Source organism: Schistocerca americana, chromosome 1 (genome assembly GCF_021461395.2).
Source record: "Schistocerca americana isolate TAMUIC-IGC-003095 chromosome 1, iqSchAmer2.1, whole genome shotgun sequence".
Lineage (NCBI taxonomy): Eukaryota > Metazoa > Arthropoda > Insecta > Orthoptera > Acrididae > Schistocerca > Schistocerca americana.
The window spans coordinates 191,782,211-191,797,025 of NC_060119.1; the positions used below are offsets into that span (position 1 = coordinate 191,782,211).

At 42.5% G+C, this 14,815-nt stretch overlaps 1 protein-coding gene across 1 annotated transcript in view; it reads left to right on the plus strand.

Moving 5' to 3' along the window:
• Nucleotides 1-14,815, plus strand: part of LOC124593870 (G protein-coupled receptor kinase 1) — a 1,124,106-nt gene that overhangs the window by 341,186 nt on the left and 768,105 nt on the right. Inside the window, exon 2 of the mRNA XM_047132253.1 lies at nucleotides 1,544-1,620. Coding sequence (XP_046988209.1) covers nucleotides 1,544-1,620 — 77 coding nt within the window. The remainder of the gene's footprint in view (nucleotides 1-1,543; nucleotides 1,621-14,815) is intronic.

Consider the following 14,815-nt stretch of genomic DNA (forward strand, 5'->3'; position numbering starts at 1 on the left):
ACAGAAGCAGTGGCGCTGCCGAGCGTAAGGTCTCATCATCAGCTGTGTCGTGTGACCCTCACCCTGTTCGAGTTTCTTCATGTCTATTATATTTGAAGGTCAGTACCTGTCCATCATTTCCCAAAGCAGTACCACGCACTTCGCAAAAAAAAAAAAAAAAAAAAAAAAAAAAAAAAAAAAAAAAAAAAAATCGCCTTCGAAGATAACGGAACACAGCTACAGAAAATTTTCAGCGTATTAACAGAGTGTAGTATGTAAGTTTTTCCATTTACGGAATGAGTGGTTTTACATTCTCCCTTGTAGCAATTTATCATTTTAATTCTAGGTTTATTATAAAATGGCAATATTAACAAATGTTGACCGCTATTTTTTAATTGAAAGCAGCATATTTTTATTTTTAATTACAAATCGTAAGACGACACGAATTATGCACAATAAGTTAAAATTTGACACAGAAATTTGAAACACCTAAGAGACTTCTTTAACTTCTACTGATAGAATATTACAAGTTTCTCCATTTCGCACGTCTGGTATCAAATTTTAATTCACTTTCATGCGATTATTAACTAAACGTCGATTAACATTTCTATTTGATAATAAACGTTGAATTTAAACAGAAGTAAGAAAGTGGCTGCCAGTTGGAAACGAACGAGGGGACTTGCGCACTAGAAGATCTACAAGCTACTCACTGAGCTACCGGTGCCTCTGGGTAAACTGCGTGAAATATTCTGTACTTAACAGCGCTCGGAAATCCTGTAATGTTCAAAGGCGACACTTGGAATCTTTTGAGAATTGTGTCGTACTGCGATGCTGTATGATCTGTAATCCCTACAGTTTTTATCTTACCAAGTACTTAGTGGTACCTCCGTCGATTGTGCTGGACAGAGCTGATAATCATCTGTATAACAGCGCAGGAGGGAGAGCTCTTGGAACGAGACGATATTCGGCGAGTGAACTGGCCTGCCCGTTGCCCCGACTTCAATTCCATTTAGCACTTGTGGGAGGCTTTGGGAAGAAGTATAGCAGCACGTTCACGTGTACCAACGGGCATGCAGCAGTTGGAGGAATGGAACACCCTAATACAGCTCCTTACCAGTGGTGTGGCCAGCACGTTACAGAGCACGAATGGCCGTCCACGGTGATAACACACCATATTAACAACCATGTATTTTCCAGGGGACCATCAAGAATCGCGCTGACCTCAGTGTAACTATTATCTTTGAATAAAAGTGTTGTTTCTGTTTGTATCGTTGCGTATTCTTTTCCATCACCTTCTGTACTATATTGTAGCTGTTATTTCTATGTGTGGTCCGAGTTCCATCGAGCTGTGTTCCCTGTCAGCGATAAATCATGCGATAGTTACTTTCCTCTTTAGCGTTTTGCACACCAGTGTATATGGCACATTTTGTTCTGTCAGCAGTCAATGTTTCTGAATGTTTTTAAACATTTCCAATCTGTAGAGCAGCACTCGCATAACTTTTTTTAATAGTTTTTCAGAACAACGGGGAGAAAATAACGTAATCTATCCCTTTTGTGATTTCAGCGTGCGGAGCGTGATGCACAAGTACTTGGAGAAGAAGAACGAAGTCAACTTCGACAAAATCTTCAACCAGATGCTAGGTAAGTGCCGTCGCCTCTCGCTGGACTACCGCTCCCTCGCCCCCTCGTCAACGCCAGGCACCCTAGCCGCCACGACGGCCACCTTGCCGCTGCGCTGCCTCCGGTGTCCACGCGCGCTCTCAAAGCTACTCATTGCTGCGTTACCGTTGTCTGTCTGCAGACGCCTATGGCGTTAGAACGCATCACGGTGTTTTTAAGTGCGTAGCGAAACACAGTCTTAGACCCACAAGACACGCTGCTTTACGGAAATACGGTGACCGCATTGTAATTTTTGTGTCTTTGGGTATTTAAGCCGCGGTTCAGTCGAACGTTGGCTTTACCGGTATCGGCTGCCACCAATACATCACCAGATGGTCTCTTCAAAAAGGAACAGAAAGGAGGATAGTAAAATAATAGTAAACTAAATTACAAATCAAACTCTCCTCTAAACTATTATAGTTCTTGTGTTTGAGACATAGTTACTTGGCAGCTGAATGGGTCCGGAGATGTGCCTACAGTGGAGACACATCTGGGCTCCAACTGTCTGTCGTTATCTATCCTTTCAAATAACTTCCGGGAATTCAGCCAGGTAACACTTTCAGCGACCGCCGATATTTCGGCGGGAGAACACCCCGCCATTTTCAAGGCAAACTGCAACGGACAGGCGGCGTACATGCAAATTTAATACCTCGGTTCTCGGACCCAAGCAGGAAAAATAACACACACACTCTGAACACTAGTGCCACCAAAGATGGCCAAAGTCAGAGCTATCGATAGTGAGACTATGAATTCGCAGGTGAGGTAGCATTGAGTCTGTCCCTCTGTTTCTTGACAAGGGAGAGAGCCGGATTCCAAACAGAGTTTAAACAGAAACCTCCATCCCTGTTAACAAGGTTGCTCGCTAATTTAATCTCAACTGCCTTCCGAATCACACTGTCCCAATAGCTGGACGTGCATGCCAATATCTCGGTATTATTATATAACATGGGGTGACCAGTATCCAAGCAATGTTCGGCAATTTAGCTGCTGTAATCGTGTGTGCCGTTTATGCTCAGTACATCTGTCCTCCACGGTCCTGATAGTTTGACCAATATATGCCATGCCGCAGCTACAAGGGACACGATATACACCCGCCTTACGCAGTCCAATACTGGTCATTAAATAATATTACGAGCAGACAGATGGAGTTGCGATGGGTAGTCCGTTGTCTCCTGTGATCGCAAATTTGTTTATGGAAGACTTCGAGGAACGTGCATTGGAGTCGGCGCCTTTAAAACCCGCCTGTTTCTATAGATACGTTGACGATACCTTCGTTGTTTGGCCTCACGGTAGGGAGAATTTGAATGTCTTTCTAGAACATCTGAACTCGATCCACCCGAACATTCGTTTTACGATGGAGGTGGAAAAGGATGGTTGCCTTCCCTTTCTCGACGTGTTGGTTAGGAGGAAGGATGATGGATCATTGGGACATGCAGTCTACAGGAAACGTACTCACACCGACTTGTACTTACAAGCTAATAGTTGTCACCATTCGGCTCAGCGTGAAGGGGTACTTCGTACCTTGGTACACAGGGCACATATCGTTTCTGACGCTGAGACTTTGCCAGCTGAGCTGTCCCATCTTGAAGTTACATTTCGTCAAAATGGTTACAGTGATAGACAGATTGAACGTGCGTTGCGCTATCGACCAACTGTACATCAGGTGATTGATGATAATTCTGAGTCAACACCTAAGTCTACTGCCTTCTTGCCTTACGTAGGAAACACGTCCAATAAGATCGGTCGTATTTTACGGAAATACGATGTGAAATGTGTTTTCCGACCTCCATCTAAAATTAGAGCACTTTTGAGTTCCGTTAAGGATGATCTTGGACTGCGTAAGGCGGGTGTATATCGTGTCCCTTGTAGCTGCGGCATGGCATATATTGGTCAAACTATCAGGACCGTGGAGGACAGATGTACTGAGCATAAACGGCACACACGATTACAGCAGCCAAATAGATCTGCTATTGCCGAACATTGCTTGGATACTGGTCACCCCATGTTATATAATAACACCGAGATATTGGCATGCACGTCCAGCTATTGGGACAGTGTGATTCGGGAGGCAGTTGAGATTAAATTAGCGAGCAACCTTGTTAACAGGGATGGAGGTTTCTGTTTAAACTCTGTTTGGAATCCGGCTCTCTCCCTTGTCAAGAAACAGAGGGACAGACTCAATGCTACCTCACCTGCGAATTCATAGTCTCACTATCGATAGCTCTGACTTTGGTCATCTTTGGTGGCACTAGTGTTCAGTGTGTGTGTGTTATCTTTCCTGCTTGGGTCCGAGAACCGAGGTATTAAATTTGCATGTACGCCGCCTGTCCGTTGCAGTTTGCCTTGAAAATGGCGGGGTGTTCTCCCGCCGAAATATCGGCGGTCGCTGAAAGTGTTACCTGGCTGAATTCCCGGAAGTTATTTGAAAGTTGTATACGCCAGGAGTAACTCAGGTTATCTATCCTGTTCGTCGTTATTTATCCTGGTTGTAGTGTACTTATGACTTTAACAGTTAACAGCTTTATACTGTAGTTAATTGCAGCCTGCAGTTCCAAAACTCAGAGCGACGAAAAATTCGCACTGTGAACGCTTCTTCCTTCGTGTTCAATTGACAAATTCTCTAACGATGAACTGGCTGAGGCATAAACATTTCTTAAAAAAAAGAAGAAAAATACAGTTTTAATACACCGAAAGAATTGCAGGGAATTATTATTTTTCTTTGTAATCTGGAAACATTAGCAGTGTAGCTACGAGCCAGAACAAGTCACATCATAAAGTGTTCTCTCTGATTGGCTTGTTTCTCTCTTTACGCGACTGTGTAAATTAACACTGTTTGCGGAAAATTCAGTGGCTACGTAATGGACTTCACCGATATGAACTTCCACAAAACGCAAGAACGCGAGATAATTCCTGGCATAAACTGTCATTATGATCTTGGTTATTGGTTGCATCTTTCTTTTCTTGAAATTGCATTCGATGTCTTCAGTTAATACAGGAGAAAGAAGGGTTGCCAGAAAGACAGTAATGTCTTTCAATAGGTTTATTTCTTAACTAACTGGTCGAAAGATGTTACTAGTTTCTTTTAAACAGCCGGCCGGAGTCGCCGAGCGGTTCTAGGCGCTACAGTGTGGAACCGTGCGACCGCTATGGTTGCAGGTTCGAATCCTGCCTCGGGCATGGATGTGTGTGATGTCCTTAGGTTAGTTAGGTTTAAGTAGTTTTAAGTTCTAGGGGACTGATGACCTCAGAAGTCCCATAGTCCTCAGAGCCATTTGGACCAACAAAGAACGATCTCTACCCTTTGACTGGAAGACAATTATAAACTTTTCGTTCACATCAAATTACTGAGTGCTTTTACGGTGAACAGATACTTCATTTTCACGATAAACAAAATAGGATGTCTTGACGATGTGGCAACCATATTTTCATTGTGGCTGGTCTTCGCGTTTGTCTTGCGCTGCAAAGCTCCACTTCGATTTAAAAAGACGATTCCAGTTAATTGCATATGAAACAATTGGACACAAAGTACGGTCAATATATTGAAACTTAACCATCATGAGAGTACATGACAATATTAAAAATATGAGTTATCTCTTGTTGCTTACGTGAAAATACAACAGTGTCAGCAGAACTAATATGTAACACAACACTCAACTGATACTACTTAGGCTGCTCACGTACTTTTCTACTCACTGTTTTTCGTTAACTACTGTGGAAGGTTGAGCCCTACTAATACACATGAAGGTGCGAAGCATCTAGCAGGTACTAAAGCCCACATATCCATCAAATGGCTCTGAGCACTATGGGACTTAACATCTGTGGTCATCAGTCCCCTAGAACTTACTTAAACCTAACTAACCTAAGGACATCACACACATCCATACCCGAGGCAGGATTCGAACCTGCGACCGTAGCGGTCGCACGGTTCCAGACTGTGGCGCCTAGAACAGCTCGGCCACTTCGGCCGGCCACATATCCATCTACAATATTTATCACTTAACCGGAATGGCGCTGTCGCAGTGAGAATAGTGCCATTTCGCCACAATACCGGTGGTCAGTGCACATTTCAAGCAACCAATCTAATTTTCTTGTAGTCTACTCCCCACATCCTAGGTTGTTCGCGGTGCCTCTTTACTGCGCTTCTCTTACAATTTACGCTTTATACTGTATCAGGAGATCGACTTTGCATGCTCCGTAATGATTATCGTGTAAACAGGACGTTTCTCTATGCTTACGTATTCAATCACAAATGGATATATGACTGTTTCCTCCATCAGTTTATGGAGCGCTTTAAGCTGAACGAGAGCCCGCGACTTGTAACTGTTTCTATATGCCGGCGTGGAAAAGCGTCAAGTAGTGCATTAGTTTGATGCACTGGTTGTTTCGGATGTTAATCGACGTCATCTTTGACAGCTCGTTAAGAATATCGTACGCACTCTCTTTGTCGCGGCATATACCACGGTATGTCCTGTTATGAGCCTCCACAGCTCATTTGTCGTATGCGGAATAATGAGCCCAAATTTGACGATAATTCACGAAAATCATATTCACTGTTTCGCGAGCGGCACACGCACAGATCGGTGTTGTGTTTTCTGCACATGCGTGAAAGTAATGTGAAGGTTATTTGTACCCATCAAGGAGAAGTGATGAAACTGCTCGAATAATAAACAGAACAAATTTGTGTGAGAACTCTTCTCCTAATAAATGTGTTTCTAGTAGAAAAAGTGGGAAGAAGGTTTTCTTATAAAGAAATTTTTTAACTGAAGACTTGGTTTTGTTGCTTCATTGCTGATTTGATAATCTCATCAGCCGCAAGATTTGTTTGATGCAGCTTCCTATAATACTATAACTTCAGTAAGTTTTTCTATATGCCCTCAACTACTACACCCTACCATCCGTTTCAGTCTCCCTACTGTATGCAAACACACTCTCTGTGATACTCTTTTTCTTAATCAATTGGATAACCAATCGCTCCAACGATGGAACGACACGATGTAAACGTAATCTGTGACTCTTGATATGTGAACTAATGTCTATTGGAACAAATGATTCGAGTTTCTTCAGTGAGGAACCTTGTTTCCCCCACTCTCGTCTCTCTTAGCTTCCGAAGCAGACGCACGCTTTTGTGGAGTTTTTATGTGAACATATCAGTTAAATTCTGAAATGTTCTTTTTTAAGGTGAATGACTGCATCTACCGTCTCCTGATCCGTATTTATCGGTTTCAGCATTAATTTGAGACGAGGGGACGTGGAAGTCTTGATAATGTTATGCAACTAATCGGCTGCCATTGTAGCAGCCTATATACAAATTTGCATGATCAGTCATAGAACCAGAATTCTGGAAACATCCCCTAGGCTGTCTCCGCAAAATCCTTTCTTTCAGGAGTGCTAGTCCTGCATGGTTCGCAGGAGAGCTTCTGTAAAGTTTGGAAGGTAGGAGGCGAAGTACTGGTGGAAGTAGAGGCTTTGAGGACGGCGCGTGAGTCGTGCTTGGTTAGCTCAGTTGGTAGAGCACTTGCCCGCGAAAGGCAAAGGTCCCGAGTTCGAGTCTCGATTCGGCACACAGTTTTAATCTGCTAGGAAGTTTGTCATAGAACCTTCCTTCATTATCTTTTCATGATTTACGAAGTCCGATTACAGTTTGTGGTACGCATTTTTATGCACGCCAGCATTGGCGATTCGAACCTTTGTTACTGATACGCGGTCTAGCATCACCCCATTAATGGCTAACCACGAAAACCAGCTACGCCACTTTTAAAGTGGAACTTCTACTAACTTCAGTGTCTGTATGCTGACATGTCTTCTTTCCTTATAATATTGCTGCTCTCGTTAATTTCGTTAGTATACATTTTTAATGATTACCTCTGAGCCGGAGCATGCACAGCTTTTATCCTCTCACCCTTTCCTCCATTACCAAATTAACTGTTCTTTCATGATTCAGAGTGGGTGCTATCAAACTATCCTTTCATTTAGTTGGGCTGCGTTGAGCCATAAAGCTATTTTCTCACCAGTTCAGTTCAGTACATTTTCGCTGGTTATCTTGTCTTCCTGTTATTTTTCTGTTACATAAGATTTCTAAGGAATCCGTCCCTTCTTGTCCGTACTGTGTGTCGTCCATGGCCGGCCGAAGTGGCCGTGCGATTAAAGGCGCTGCAGTCTGGAACCGCAAGACCGCTACGGTCGCAGGTTCGAATCCTGCCTCGGGCATGGATGTTTGTGATGTCCTTAGGTTAGTTAGGTTTAAGTAGTTCTAAGTTCTAGGGGACTAATGACCTCAGCAGTTGAGTCCCATAGTGCTCATAGCCATTTGAACCATTGTCGTCCATGATTCAGTTTCACATAATGCTGCACTCGAAATAAGTATTTTCAGAAAAAGACTTCCTAAACGCAGAAACTTATGTTCGGTGGTGACATATTCCTGTTTTTCAGGAAAGCCTTCCTTGCTATTGCCACTCTGCATTTTATATCCGCTTTACTTCTGCCCTCGTCAGTTATTCCGTTGCCCTAATATGAAACCTCTGTTAGTACTTTCAGGTTCTCATTTCACAGTGACCGATTGAGGTGAAGCAGTGGTTGACGCGCTGGATTCGCATTCGGAAGAACGACGGTTGGAAGCCCCGTCCTGACATCCAGATTTAGGTATTCCATGATTTATCTAAATTCCTCCAGGCATATTCCGGAATGATTTCTTTGAAACGGGCACGGCCAATTTCCTTCCCCATCCTTTCGTAATTCGAGCTTGAGCTCTGTCTCTAGTGACCTCTTTGTCGATGGGACGTTAAACTCCAGCCTTCCTTCCTTGCTTTGACAATCTGATTCTTTCAGATCGCCTGATTTTATTCGATTGCATATTCTTGTTTTCCTTGTTTTGCTGTTCATCCTCTAAGCTGTTTCCAAGATACTGGCTGTTCCATTCAACTGTTTTTCGAAGCTCGAGCCCATTGGTGTCTTTGACAGAATTACAGAACTAGCTTTCTTTGCTGTTCGCTCGATGTGCAGATTGAATAAAATTGTGTTTATGTTATAATTCTTCCCCACTTTCTTCTCAGTTGAAGGGTTATCATGCTAAAGGTGTTAAGTAACAAAATGTACTTTCTAGGATGTTCAGAATAAACTTTATTCAAATGACATGAACGTAAATATGCACTAACTCCACATTAACACTTGCCCGTTAACTTCAGGAAAGCGAGTTATCATTTGGCCTGATCCAAAAATAACAAGTGAACACTTTTTTAAATTAATTTGCACTGAAATGCGAAACGGACTATCAAGCCGTGGGGGAATGAGTACACTCGGAGTTTATTGTGAGCTGTAGTAAGGCCACCAAACAAGTTTTGTAATGCTTTTACCTCTAGTAACCATTTCACTGCTAAGCCTTAGCACAGTTCACCTGTAAAACTGTTTTTATATATCAGGTATGAATTCCATCATACTTGTAAGACTTCTTTTCCTCTGGGAATATAATTCTTATGCACCAGTGACTTCACTGAATGTGGTAGTTTTGAAATCTATTTTTCTCCACCATTTGTTTCAACATTATAATCACATCCATCCCGCTGTTTTACCAAAAGTATTTTTTATCTGAATTACCCCAGACGTGGTGATTTAATCCAAGAGGCATTACTTATGACCTTAGTTATGTTAATGATCATTTCATCTGATTACTGAAAGTCCATAAAATAACTGCCTTTCGTCTGAACAACTTTAAATGCTTGCTTATTGTGAGTTATTGCTAAGGCGTTCGTTGCATCATAAGAAACAAAATGCTTCTTCACCTTGTCTCACGATTTCTTTTACAGTCACCAGTTTTTCTGTTGCCTTACTTTGCTGAATTATTCATGTTGTTTTCATTATCCTTTGTACCGCTAATGAAAACAAGCAAGTGACAGGCTAGAAAACGGCAGAGCATCATAATTGGAGATAGCCCTTTCAGTGTTTAAAGACTCTGTTCACATACCACTTAACGGAATAGAAAACATAATTGATGCAAAATTCGTGCTTGGCCCCTTTAACACGATAACCCTTCAATTACTGTCTCTCTTTCGTAGCTTTTGACTCTTAAAAATGGCAGTCTGGTTCCTTCACAAGTTGTAGATAATCTTTCGCTCCCCCTTTTTCTACCCATGATAGCTTCGGAAATTCAAAGAGTGTATTCCATTTCGAAGACATTATTTTCAAGATAATCAGATAAGGGGAAAGACCCTTGTTGAGAACGTGGAAGCAAGAGAGTTTTGCACCTCGATTCTATGTGCTACAATTATCGATTGATGTTCTCCCGTTTGTATGTAGTTCCGTCAGTTCTTCCCCGTTATTTCTGGCACTGAAAGTGTATTAAGTGTCGTCGATAGCGTGAGTGTAGAAAAAGTATCTTAAAACGATACCAGAGAAATTCGTTGCTTATCTGATACGAGCAGCGGTGTCTGCCGATGGCAACAGCGCTGCATCGTGTTGTCATTAGGGGAATGGGTGCACTTCGGAACAAATGAAAACTGAAAGTCCTGAGTTTCAAGTTTCCAGTCTTCAATACTTGCGTCTGTGCAGAAGGAATCTGAGATGTATATGTTCACAACATACTCTTGTCTATTGCAAAAATGTACCATACGTACAACAGACGGTTTTGCAAGCTTAGATGGTGGGCTATTGAAGAAGAAAAAGAAAAAAGAAGAAGAAGAAGAAGAAGTAGAAGAAGTAGAAGAAGTAGAAGATGAAGAAGAAGATAAGTGCTGCACGGTTCTCTCCGTGCATTTCAGTAATCTTTGGTGAACAATTCCTATCCAGCATTCTAGCAGTCATTTTGTGAAGTACATCATGTAGGGTAACCTCGTAGTGGGAGTCTTTCCCAAAGTAATATATCTCATTACTTAAGTAAAAACAGGAGAATTTTTTGTCCAGCATATGTAGCATGTTGATGCAAGTCCCGCGACTGTAGTGTTGGTTAGGGAATGAAACGCCAACACCAGTTGCACTTTTTATTTTAAAAACCACGACCGTTTGCTCCCCAAAGTCACAACCGGCGACTATGTTTTCTCAGAACGCCTGACGAACACCACCGAATGGTGGCAATGGGAGGCGATACCGGCCATTGTTTTTAAAAGAAAAAGCGGTACTGGTGCTGGCATTTTATTCAAAAGTAGAAGAGTTAATTGTTATTATTATAGATCACTGTCTGACAAACCCGGTGTTGTCCGGATATTAATTTTGTCAATTTTCTATCAGAAACGTACAGTTTCTGTACACAGGATGCAGCTGCTTCGCGTTTCTACAATGCGATTTTGTAAACATCTCTATGGTAACGCCTCTTCGTAGTTCTGTAGATGGCTATCGTTTTCGCCTACAGCCATTTGCACTTCGCAGATGAAAGCTGTCAAAAGCGTTGTCAGGTGTGAGCAGTGGTTTCCTTAAGTCGATTGTAGAAGTGTCTTAGTAGTAAAGAATAAATGTATTAAAACTTGCTGCATGATGTGACATTTTTTTCATGCATCTCTGTGTTTATGGCGTCACATCTCCTCAACTATGTGTGGTACACTGACATAATTTTTGTAGGTACATTCAGGTGCATATGTGGATACTGTCTGCAGAATGTTGTTCGAATAGTTAGTAGCAAAGAAGTAATAAATTTAAACATCATGCACAATGCGACAGATTTTCAAGCAACTAAGTATTTATGATGCCATATCTCCCAAAGAGTGTGTGGTACCGTGATATTATTTTGTAGGTGTATTTTGCAGTGCATGTGGACAATTCGTTGTTACGCGGCAGTTTCTCACGCATCTCGTTGTTTATGACGACGCATCTCTTAAACGACGAGGGCTATTCGGAAAGTAAGGAATGATAGGTCGCGAAATGGAAACCACAGTGAAAATCAAAACTGTTTTATTTGCAACGGTTAGCTACACCTTCCAACTACTTCTCTACACAGTCGCCGCTCATACTTAGACATCTCTCGTAGCGTTGTATGAACTTTTCAATTCCCTCGTTATAGAAGACAGCCGTCAGTACTTTTCGACAATTTTCTACTCTGGACTGCAGCTCGTCGTCTGTGTCAAAATATTGTCTTCATAGTGAGTAATTTGCTTGAAACAGGTTCATTAGTTTAGGAGGAGATGTGGATGATGCACGCGCGCGCGCACGCACACACACGCACACACACACACACACACACACACACACACACACACACACACACACACACACCTTTATAATATGACTGGGTTCTTGACGAACGTTAATGAACCTGCCAAATTAAGAACCATTTGTTGCCTACAGTCTAGGCTTGAAAACAGCTCTGTGCAACTGCCACAGTGGATCGTAATAACATGGAAATTCTCTTTCTTTGCAGAATTTACGTGTTACGCCTAATTGGTGCAGGCGTGAAATTTCTGTGTTGCCATTGTATTATTTTCATGCTTCGAAGTGTCTAGGTAGTAGCTTTCTGCAATGACTCCTAAGAAGCTCTTTCAGTAGAATGCCTCATTAGTACCGTTACCTCTTATTACAGAGTGACACTGAACTCTCAGTAAGAATCCTAGTCTCACAAATGACAGGTGTGTGTGTGTGTGTGTGTGTGTGTGTGTGTGTGTGTGTGCCCAGGTGAGGCGGTAGGTACGTTGCAGAGCATAACCGTGAGGTTGGCGCCTGCAGCCGTACGGTCGGCTGCCCGCACAGCTCAGCTGCGCTGCTGGCTGCAGGCCGCCCGGCACTCGGCGCTCAGGTCTCACACAGATTACAGCAGCCACTGTCATAATCATCGCGCGTCTGTCAGCCGTCCGACGGACATGTCCCAAGGCGGGAGCTCTATCGCTGTCCCAATTACTTAATAGCCCTCATCCTGATCAGTTTCAAAAATCTGCTCTGCCACGTTCAGGACAGAGGCTCCCCAAGGATTTCTCTTCATGGGAAACTTCCTTTCTTTCCTGCACTGACATACGCTAAATCTAAGTTACAGGACGTTAGAGGTACAGCGTAAATAGAAGTTCTGATTGGCAGCTTTCTGTTGTTCGATCCGATCACTTACCTTCCGCGGAAAGCGGTCTTAATTCAGTACAATAATTCGTCCTGCGAGGTCCCCCTTGTCTTGTTTTGGAACTAATGCCTGTCTGTATTTGGCCATGACTGAGGCATACGTACACGTCCGCCTTTCTAGAGTGACTGTTGGTACTCTCATAACAACAAAGAATGTGAGCGTAAACATTTATCGAAAGAAAAATAGGAAAAAAAAGTTTCGCGATAACGCTTTCAGAGACGTGCTGTAACAGTTTCTGAAGTTGTCCCAACTGTGACAAAATGAATAAGCAGAATTTTCATCCAATTCTGTAAATTAATCCAGGCAAATGCTGTTCTGCTTCTCTTCAGTGCATACCCCTCCATACACAAAATGAATGAAACTCAAGGTGTGTGGCGAATTCACGTGGAAAGTTCTAGAGCAGCTATAAATTTTACTCATGTGTTATTTTGGGAGGCTGATATCAAATTTAAGGTTTACGACCTCACGATTTTTAACGAATATATAAATAATTGTAAACAAAACCATGAAATCCAGTTCCTTCAATATTCATATTTTAAAGCCACAAATTCGTCGTCTTACTTAATCATATGCTACGAGGGCTATCCACAAAGTACATTACGTTTTGGAATTAAAAATAAATAAAGTATTGGAAATTTTTTTATTATATACGGATGAAAGCCACACTTAAATACTACTTTTCTACATAGTTGTCATTTAAATTAAGGCACTTATCGTAGCGATGGACGAGCTTGGAAATTCCTTCGTCGTAAAATTCGGCCATCTGCGCCTTCAACCACGTGGTTACCTCTTCTTGAAGCTGTGCGTCGTCATCAAAACGCTGCATAGCCAACCACTTCTTCATTGCTGGGAATAAGTGGAAGTCGCTCGGTGCCAGGTCGGGACTGTCCGGCGGATGAGGAAACAACTCCCACTTAAGATTCGAGAACTTCACGAGTGGCATTTGCCGTGTGGACCCGGGCGTTGTCGTGAATCAGCAAGATCTTTGAGCCCAACTTTCCCCTGCGCTTGTTTTGTATTGCTCTTCTGAGGTTGTGCAGAGTTTGGCAATACCTTTGAGGGTTTATTGTAGTGCCTCTTTCTAGGAAATCCACAAAAATCACACCTTTTCTGTCCCAAAAGACAGTCGCCATCACCTTCCTTTCCGCCATTGTCTGCATGCATTTCTTGGGTTTTTTGGGGGGAATTTGTGTGCCCCCACTGCATTGACTGCAATTTTGTCTCGCAGTTCACATGCTTAACCCATGTTTCGTCACCAGTAAGGATGCGATCGAGTAATCAGTCGCCATCTTTCTCGTAAGTGTCCAAAAACGTTAACGCTGCAGCCATTCGCTGATTTTTGTGAATCTCTGTCAAGATTTTTGGTATCCATCTTGCACAAAACTTGTGGTAACCAAGCTTTTCGGTAATGATTTCATGCAACAAACTTCGTGAAATTTGTGGAAAACTCATAGAGTGTTCCGTTATTGTGAAATTACGGTTTTCACGGACCGCGGCATCGACTTTTTCGACAAGTTCGGCAGTCACTATGCTGGGTCTTCCACTTCGCTCTTCGTCGTGAGCGTTAGTTCGGCCATTTTTAAATTTTATGACCCATTGACGCACTCCACCTTCAGTGATTATGTTGTCCCCATACACTTCACAAAGCTGCCGATAGATTTCTATCGGTGTACAGTTTTTTGCAGTCAGAAACCTTATTACAGCACGCACTTCACACTTCGCGGCATTTTCAATTAACGCTGACATTTCAAACTGTCACAGTAACTCAACGGAGTACAGCACGAACCTCTCACTAGCACGGCAGGATGCCGACTGAGCGGCGGAATGCCATGACACCAAGATGGCCGCGCTAGCCCCGCCCCTAACGGACACAAACGAAAACGTAATGTACTTTGTGGATAGCCCTCGTAAATTAGAAAATACTCAGTGCCTTAAAATTTCGGTCCTAACTACTTTGTTAAATGTTGCACAGTTTTGCAGAACGCCGAATGAAATTGCTGTAGTCGGTCATGTGTCGTTGCTGCTAAAAAATTTCTGATTTTTATCAGTTCTCTCTCGTATTATTCACGCAATAAAAGATACTTTCCACCTTTATACGGGACTACTTCCTTTGCCGGTTTATTAGGTTACTTTGCATTATTAAATTTCTTTTTT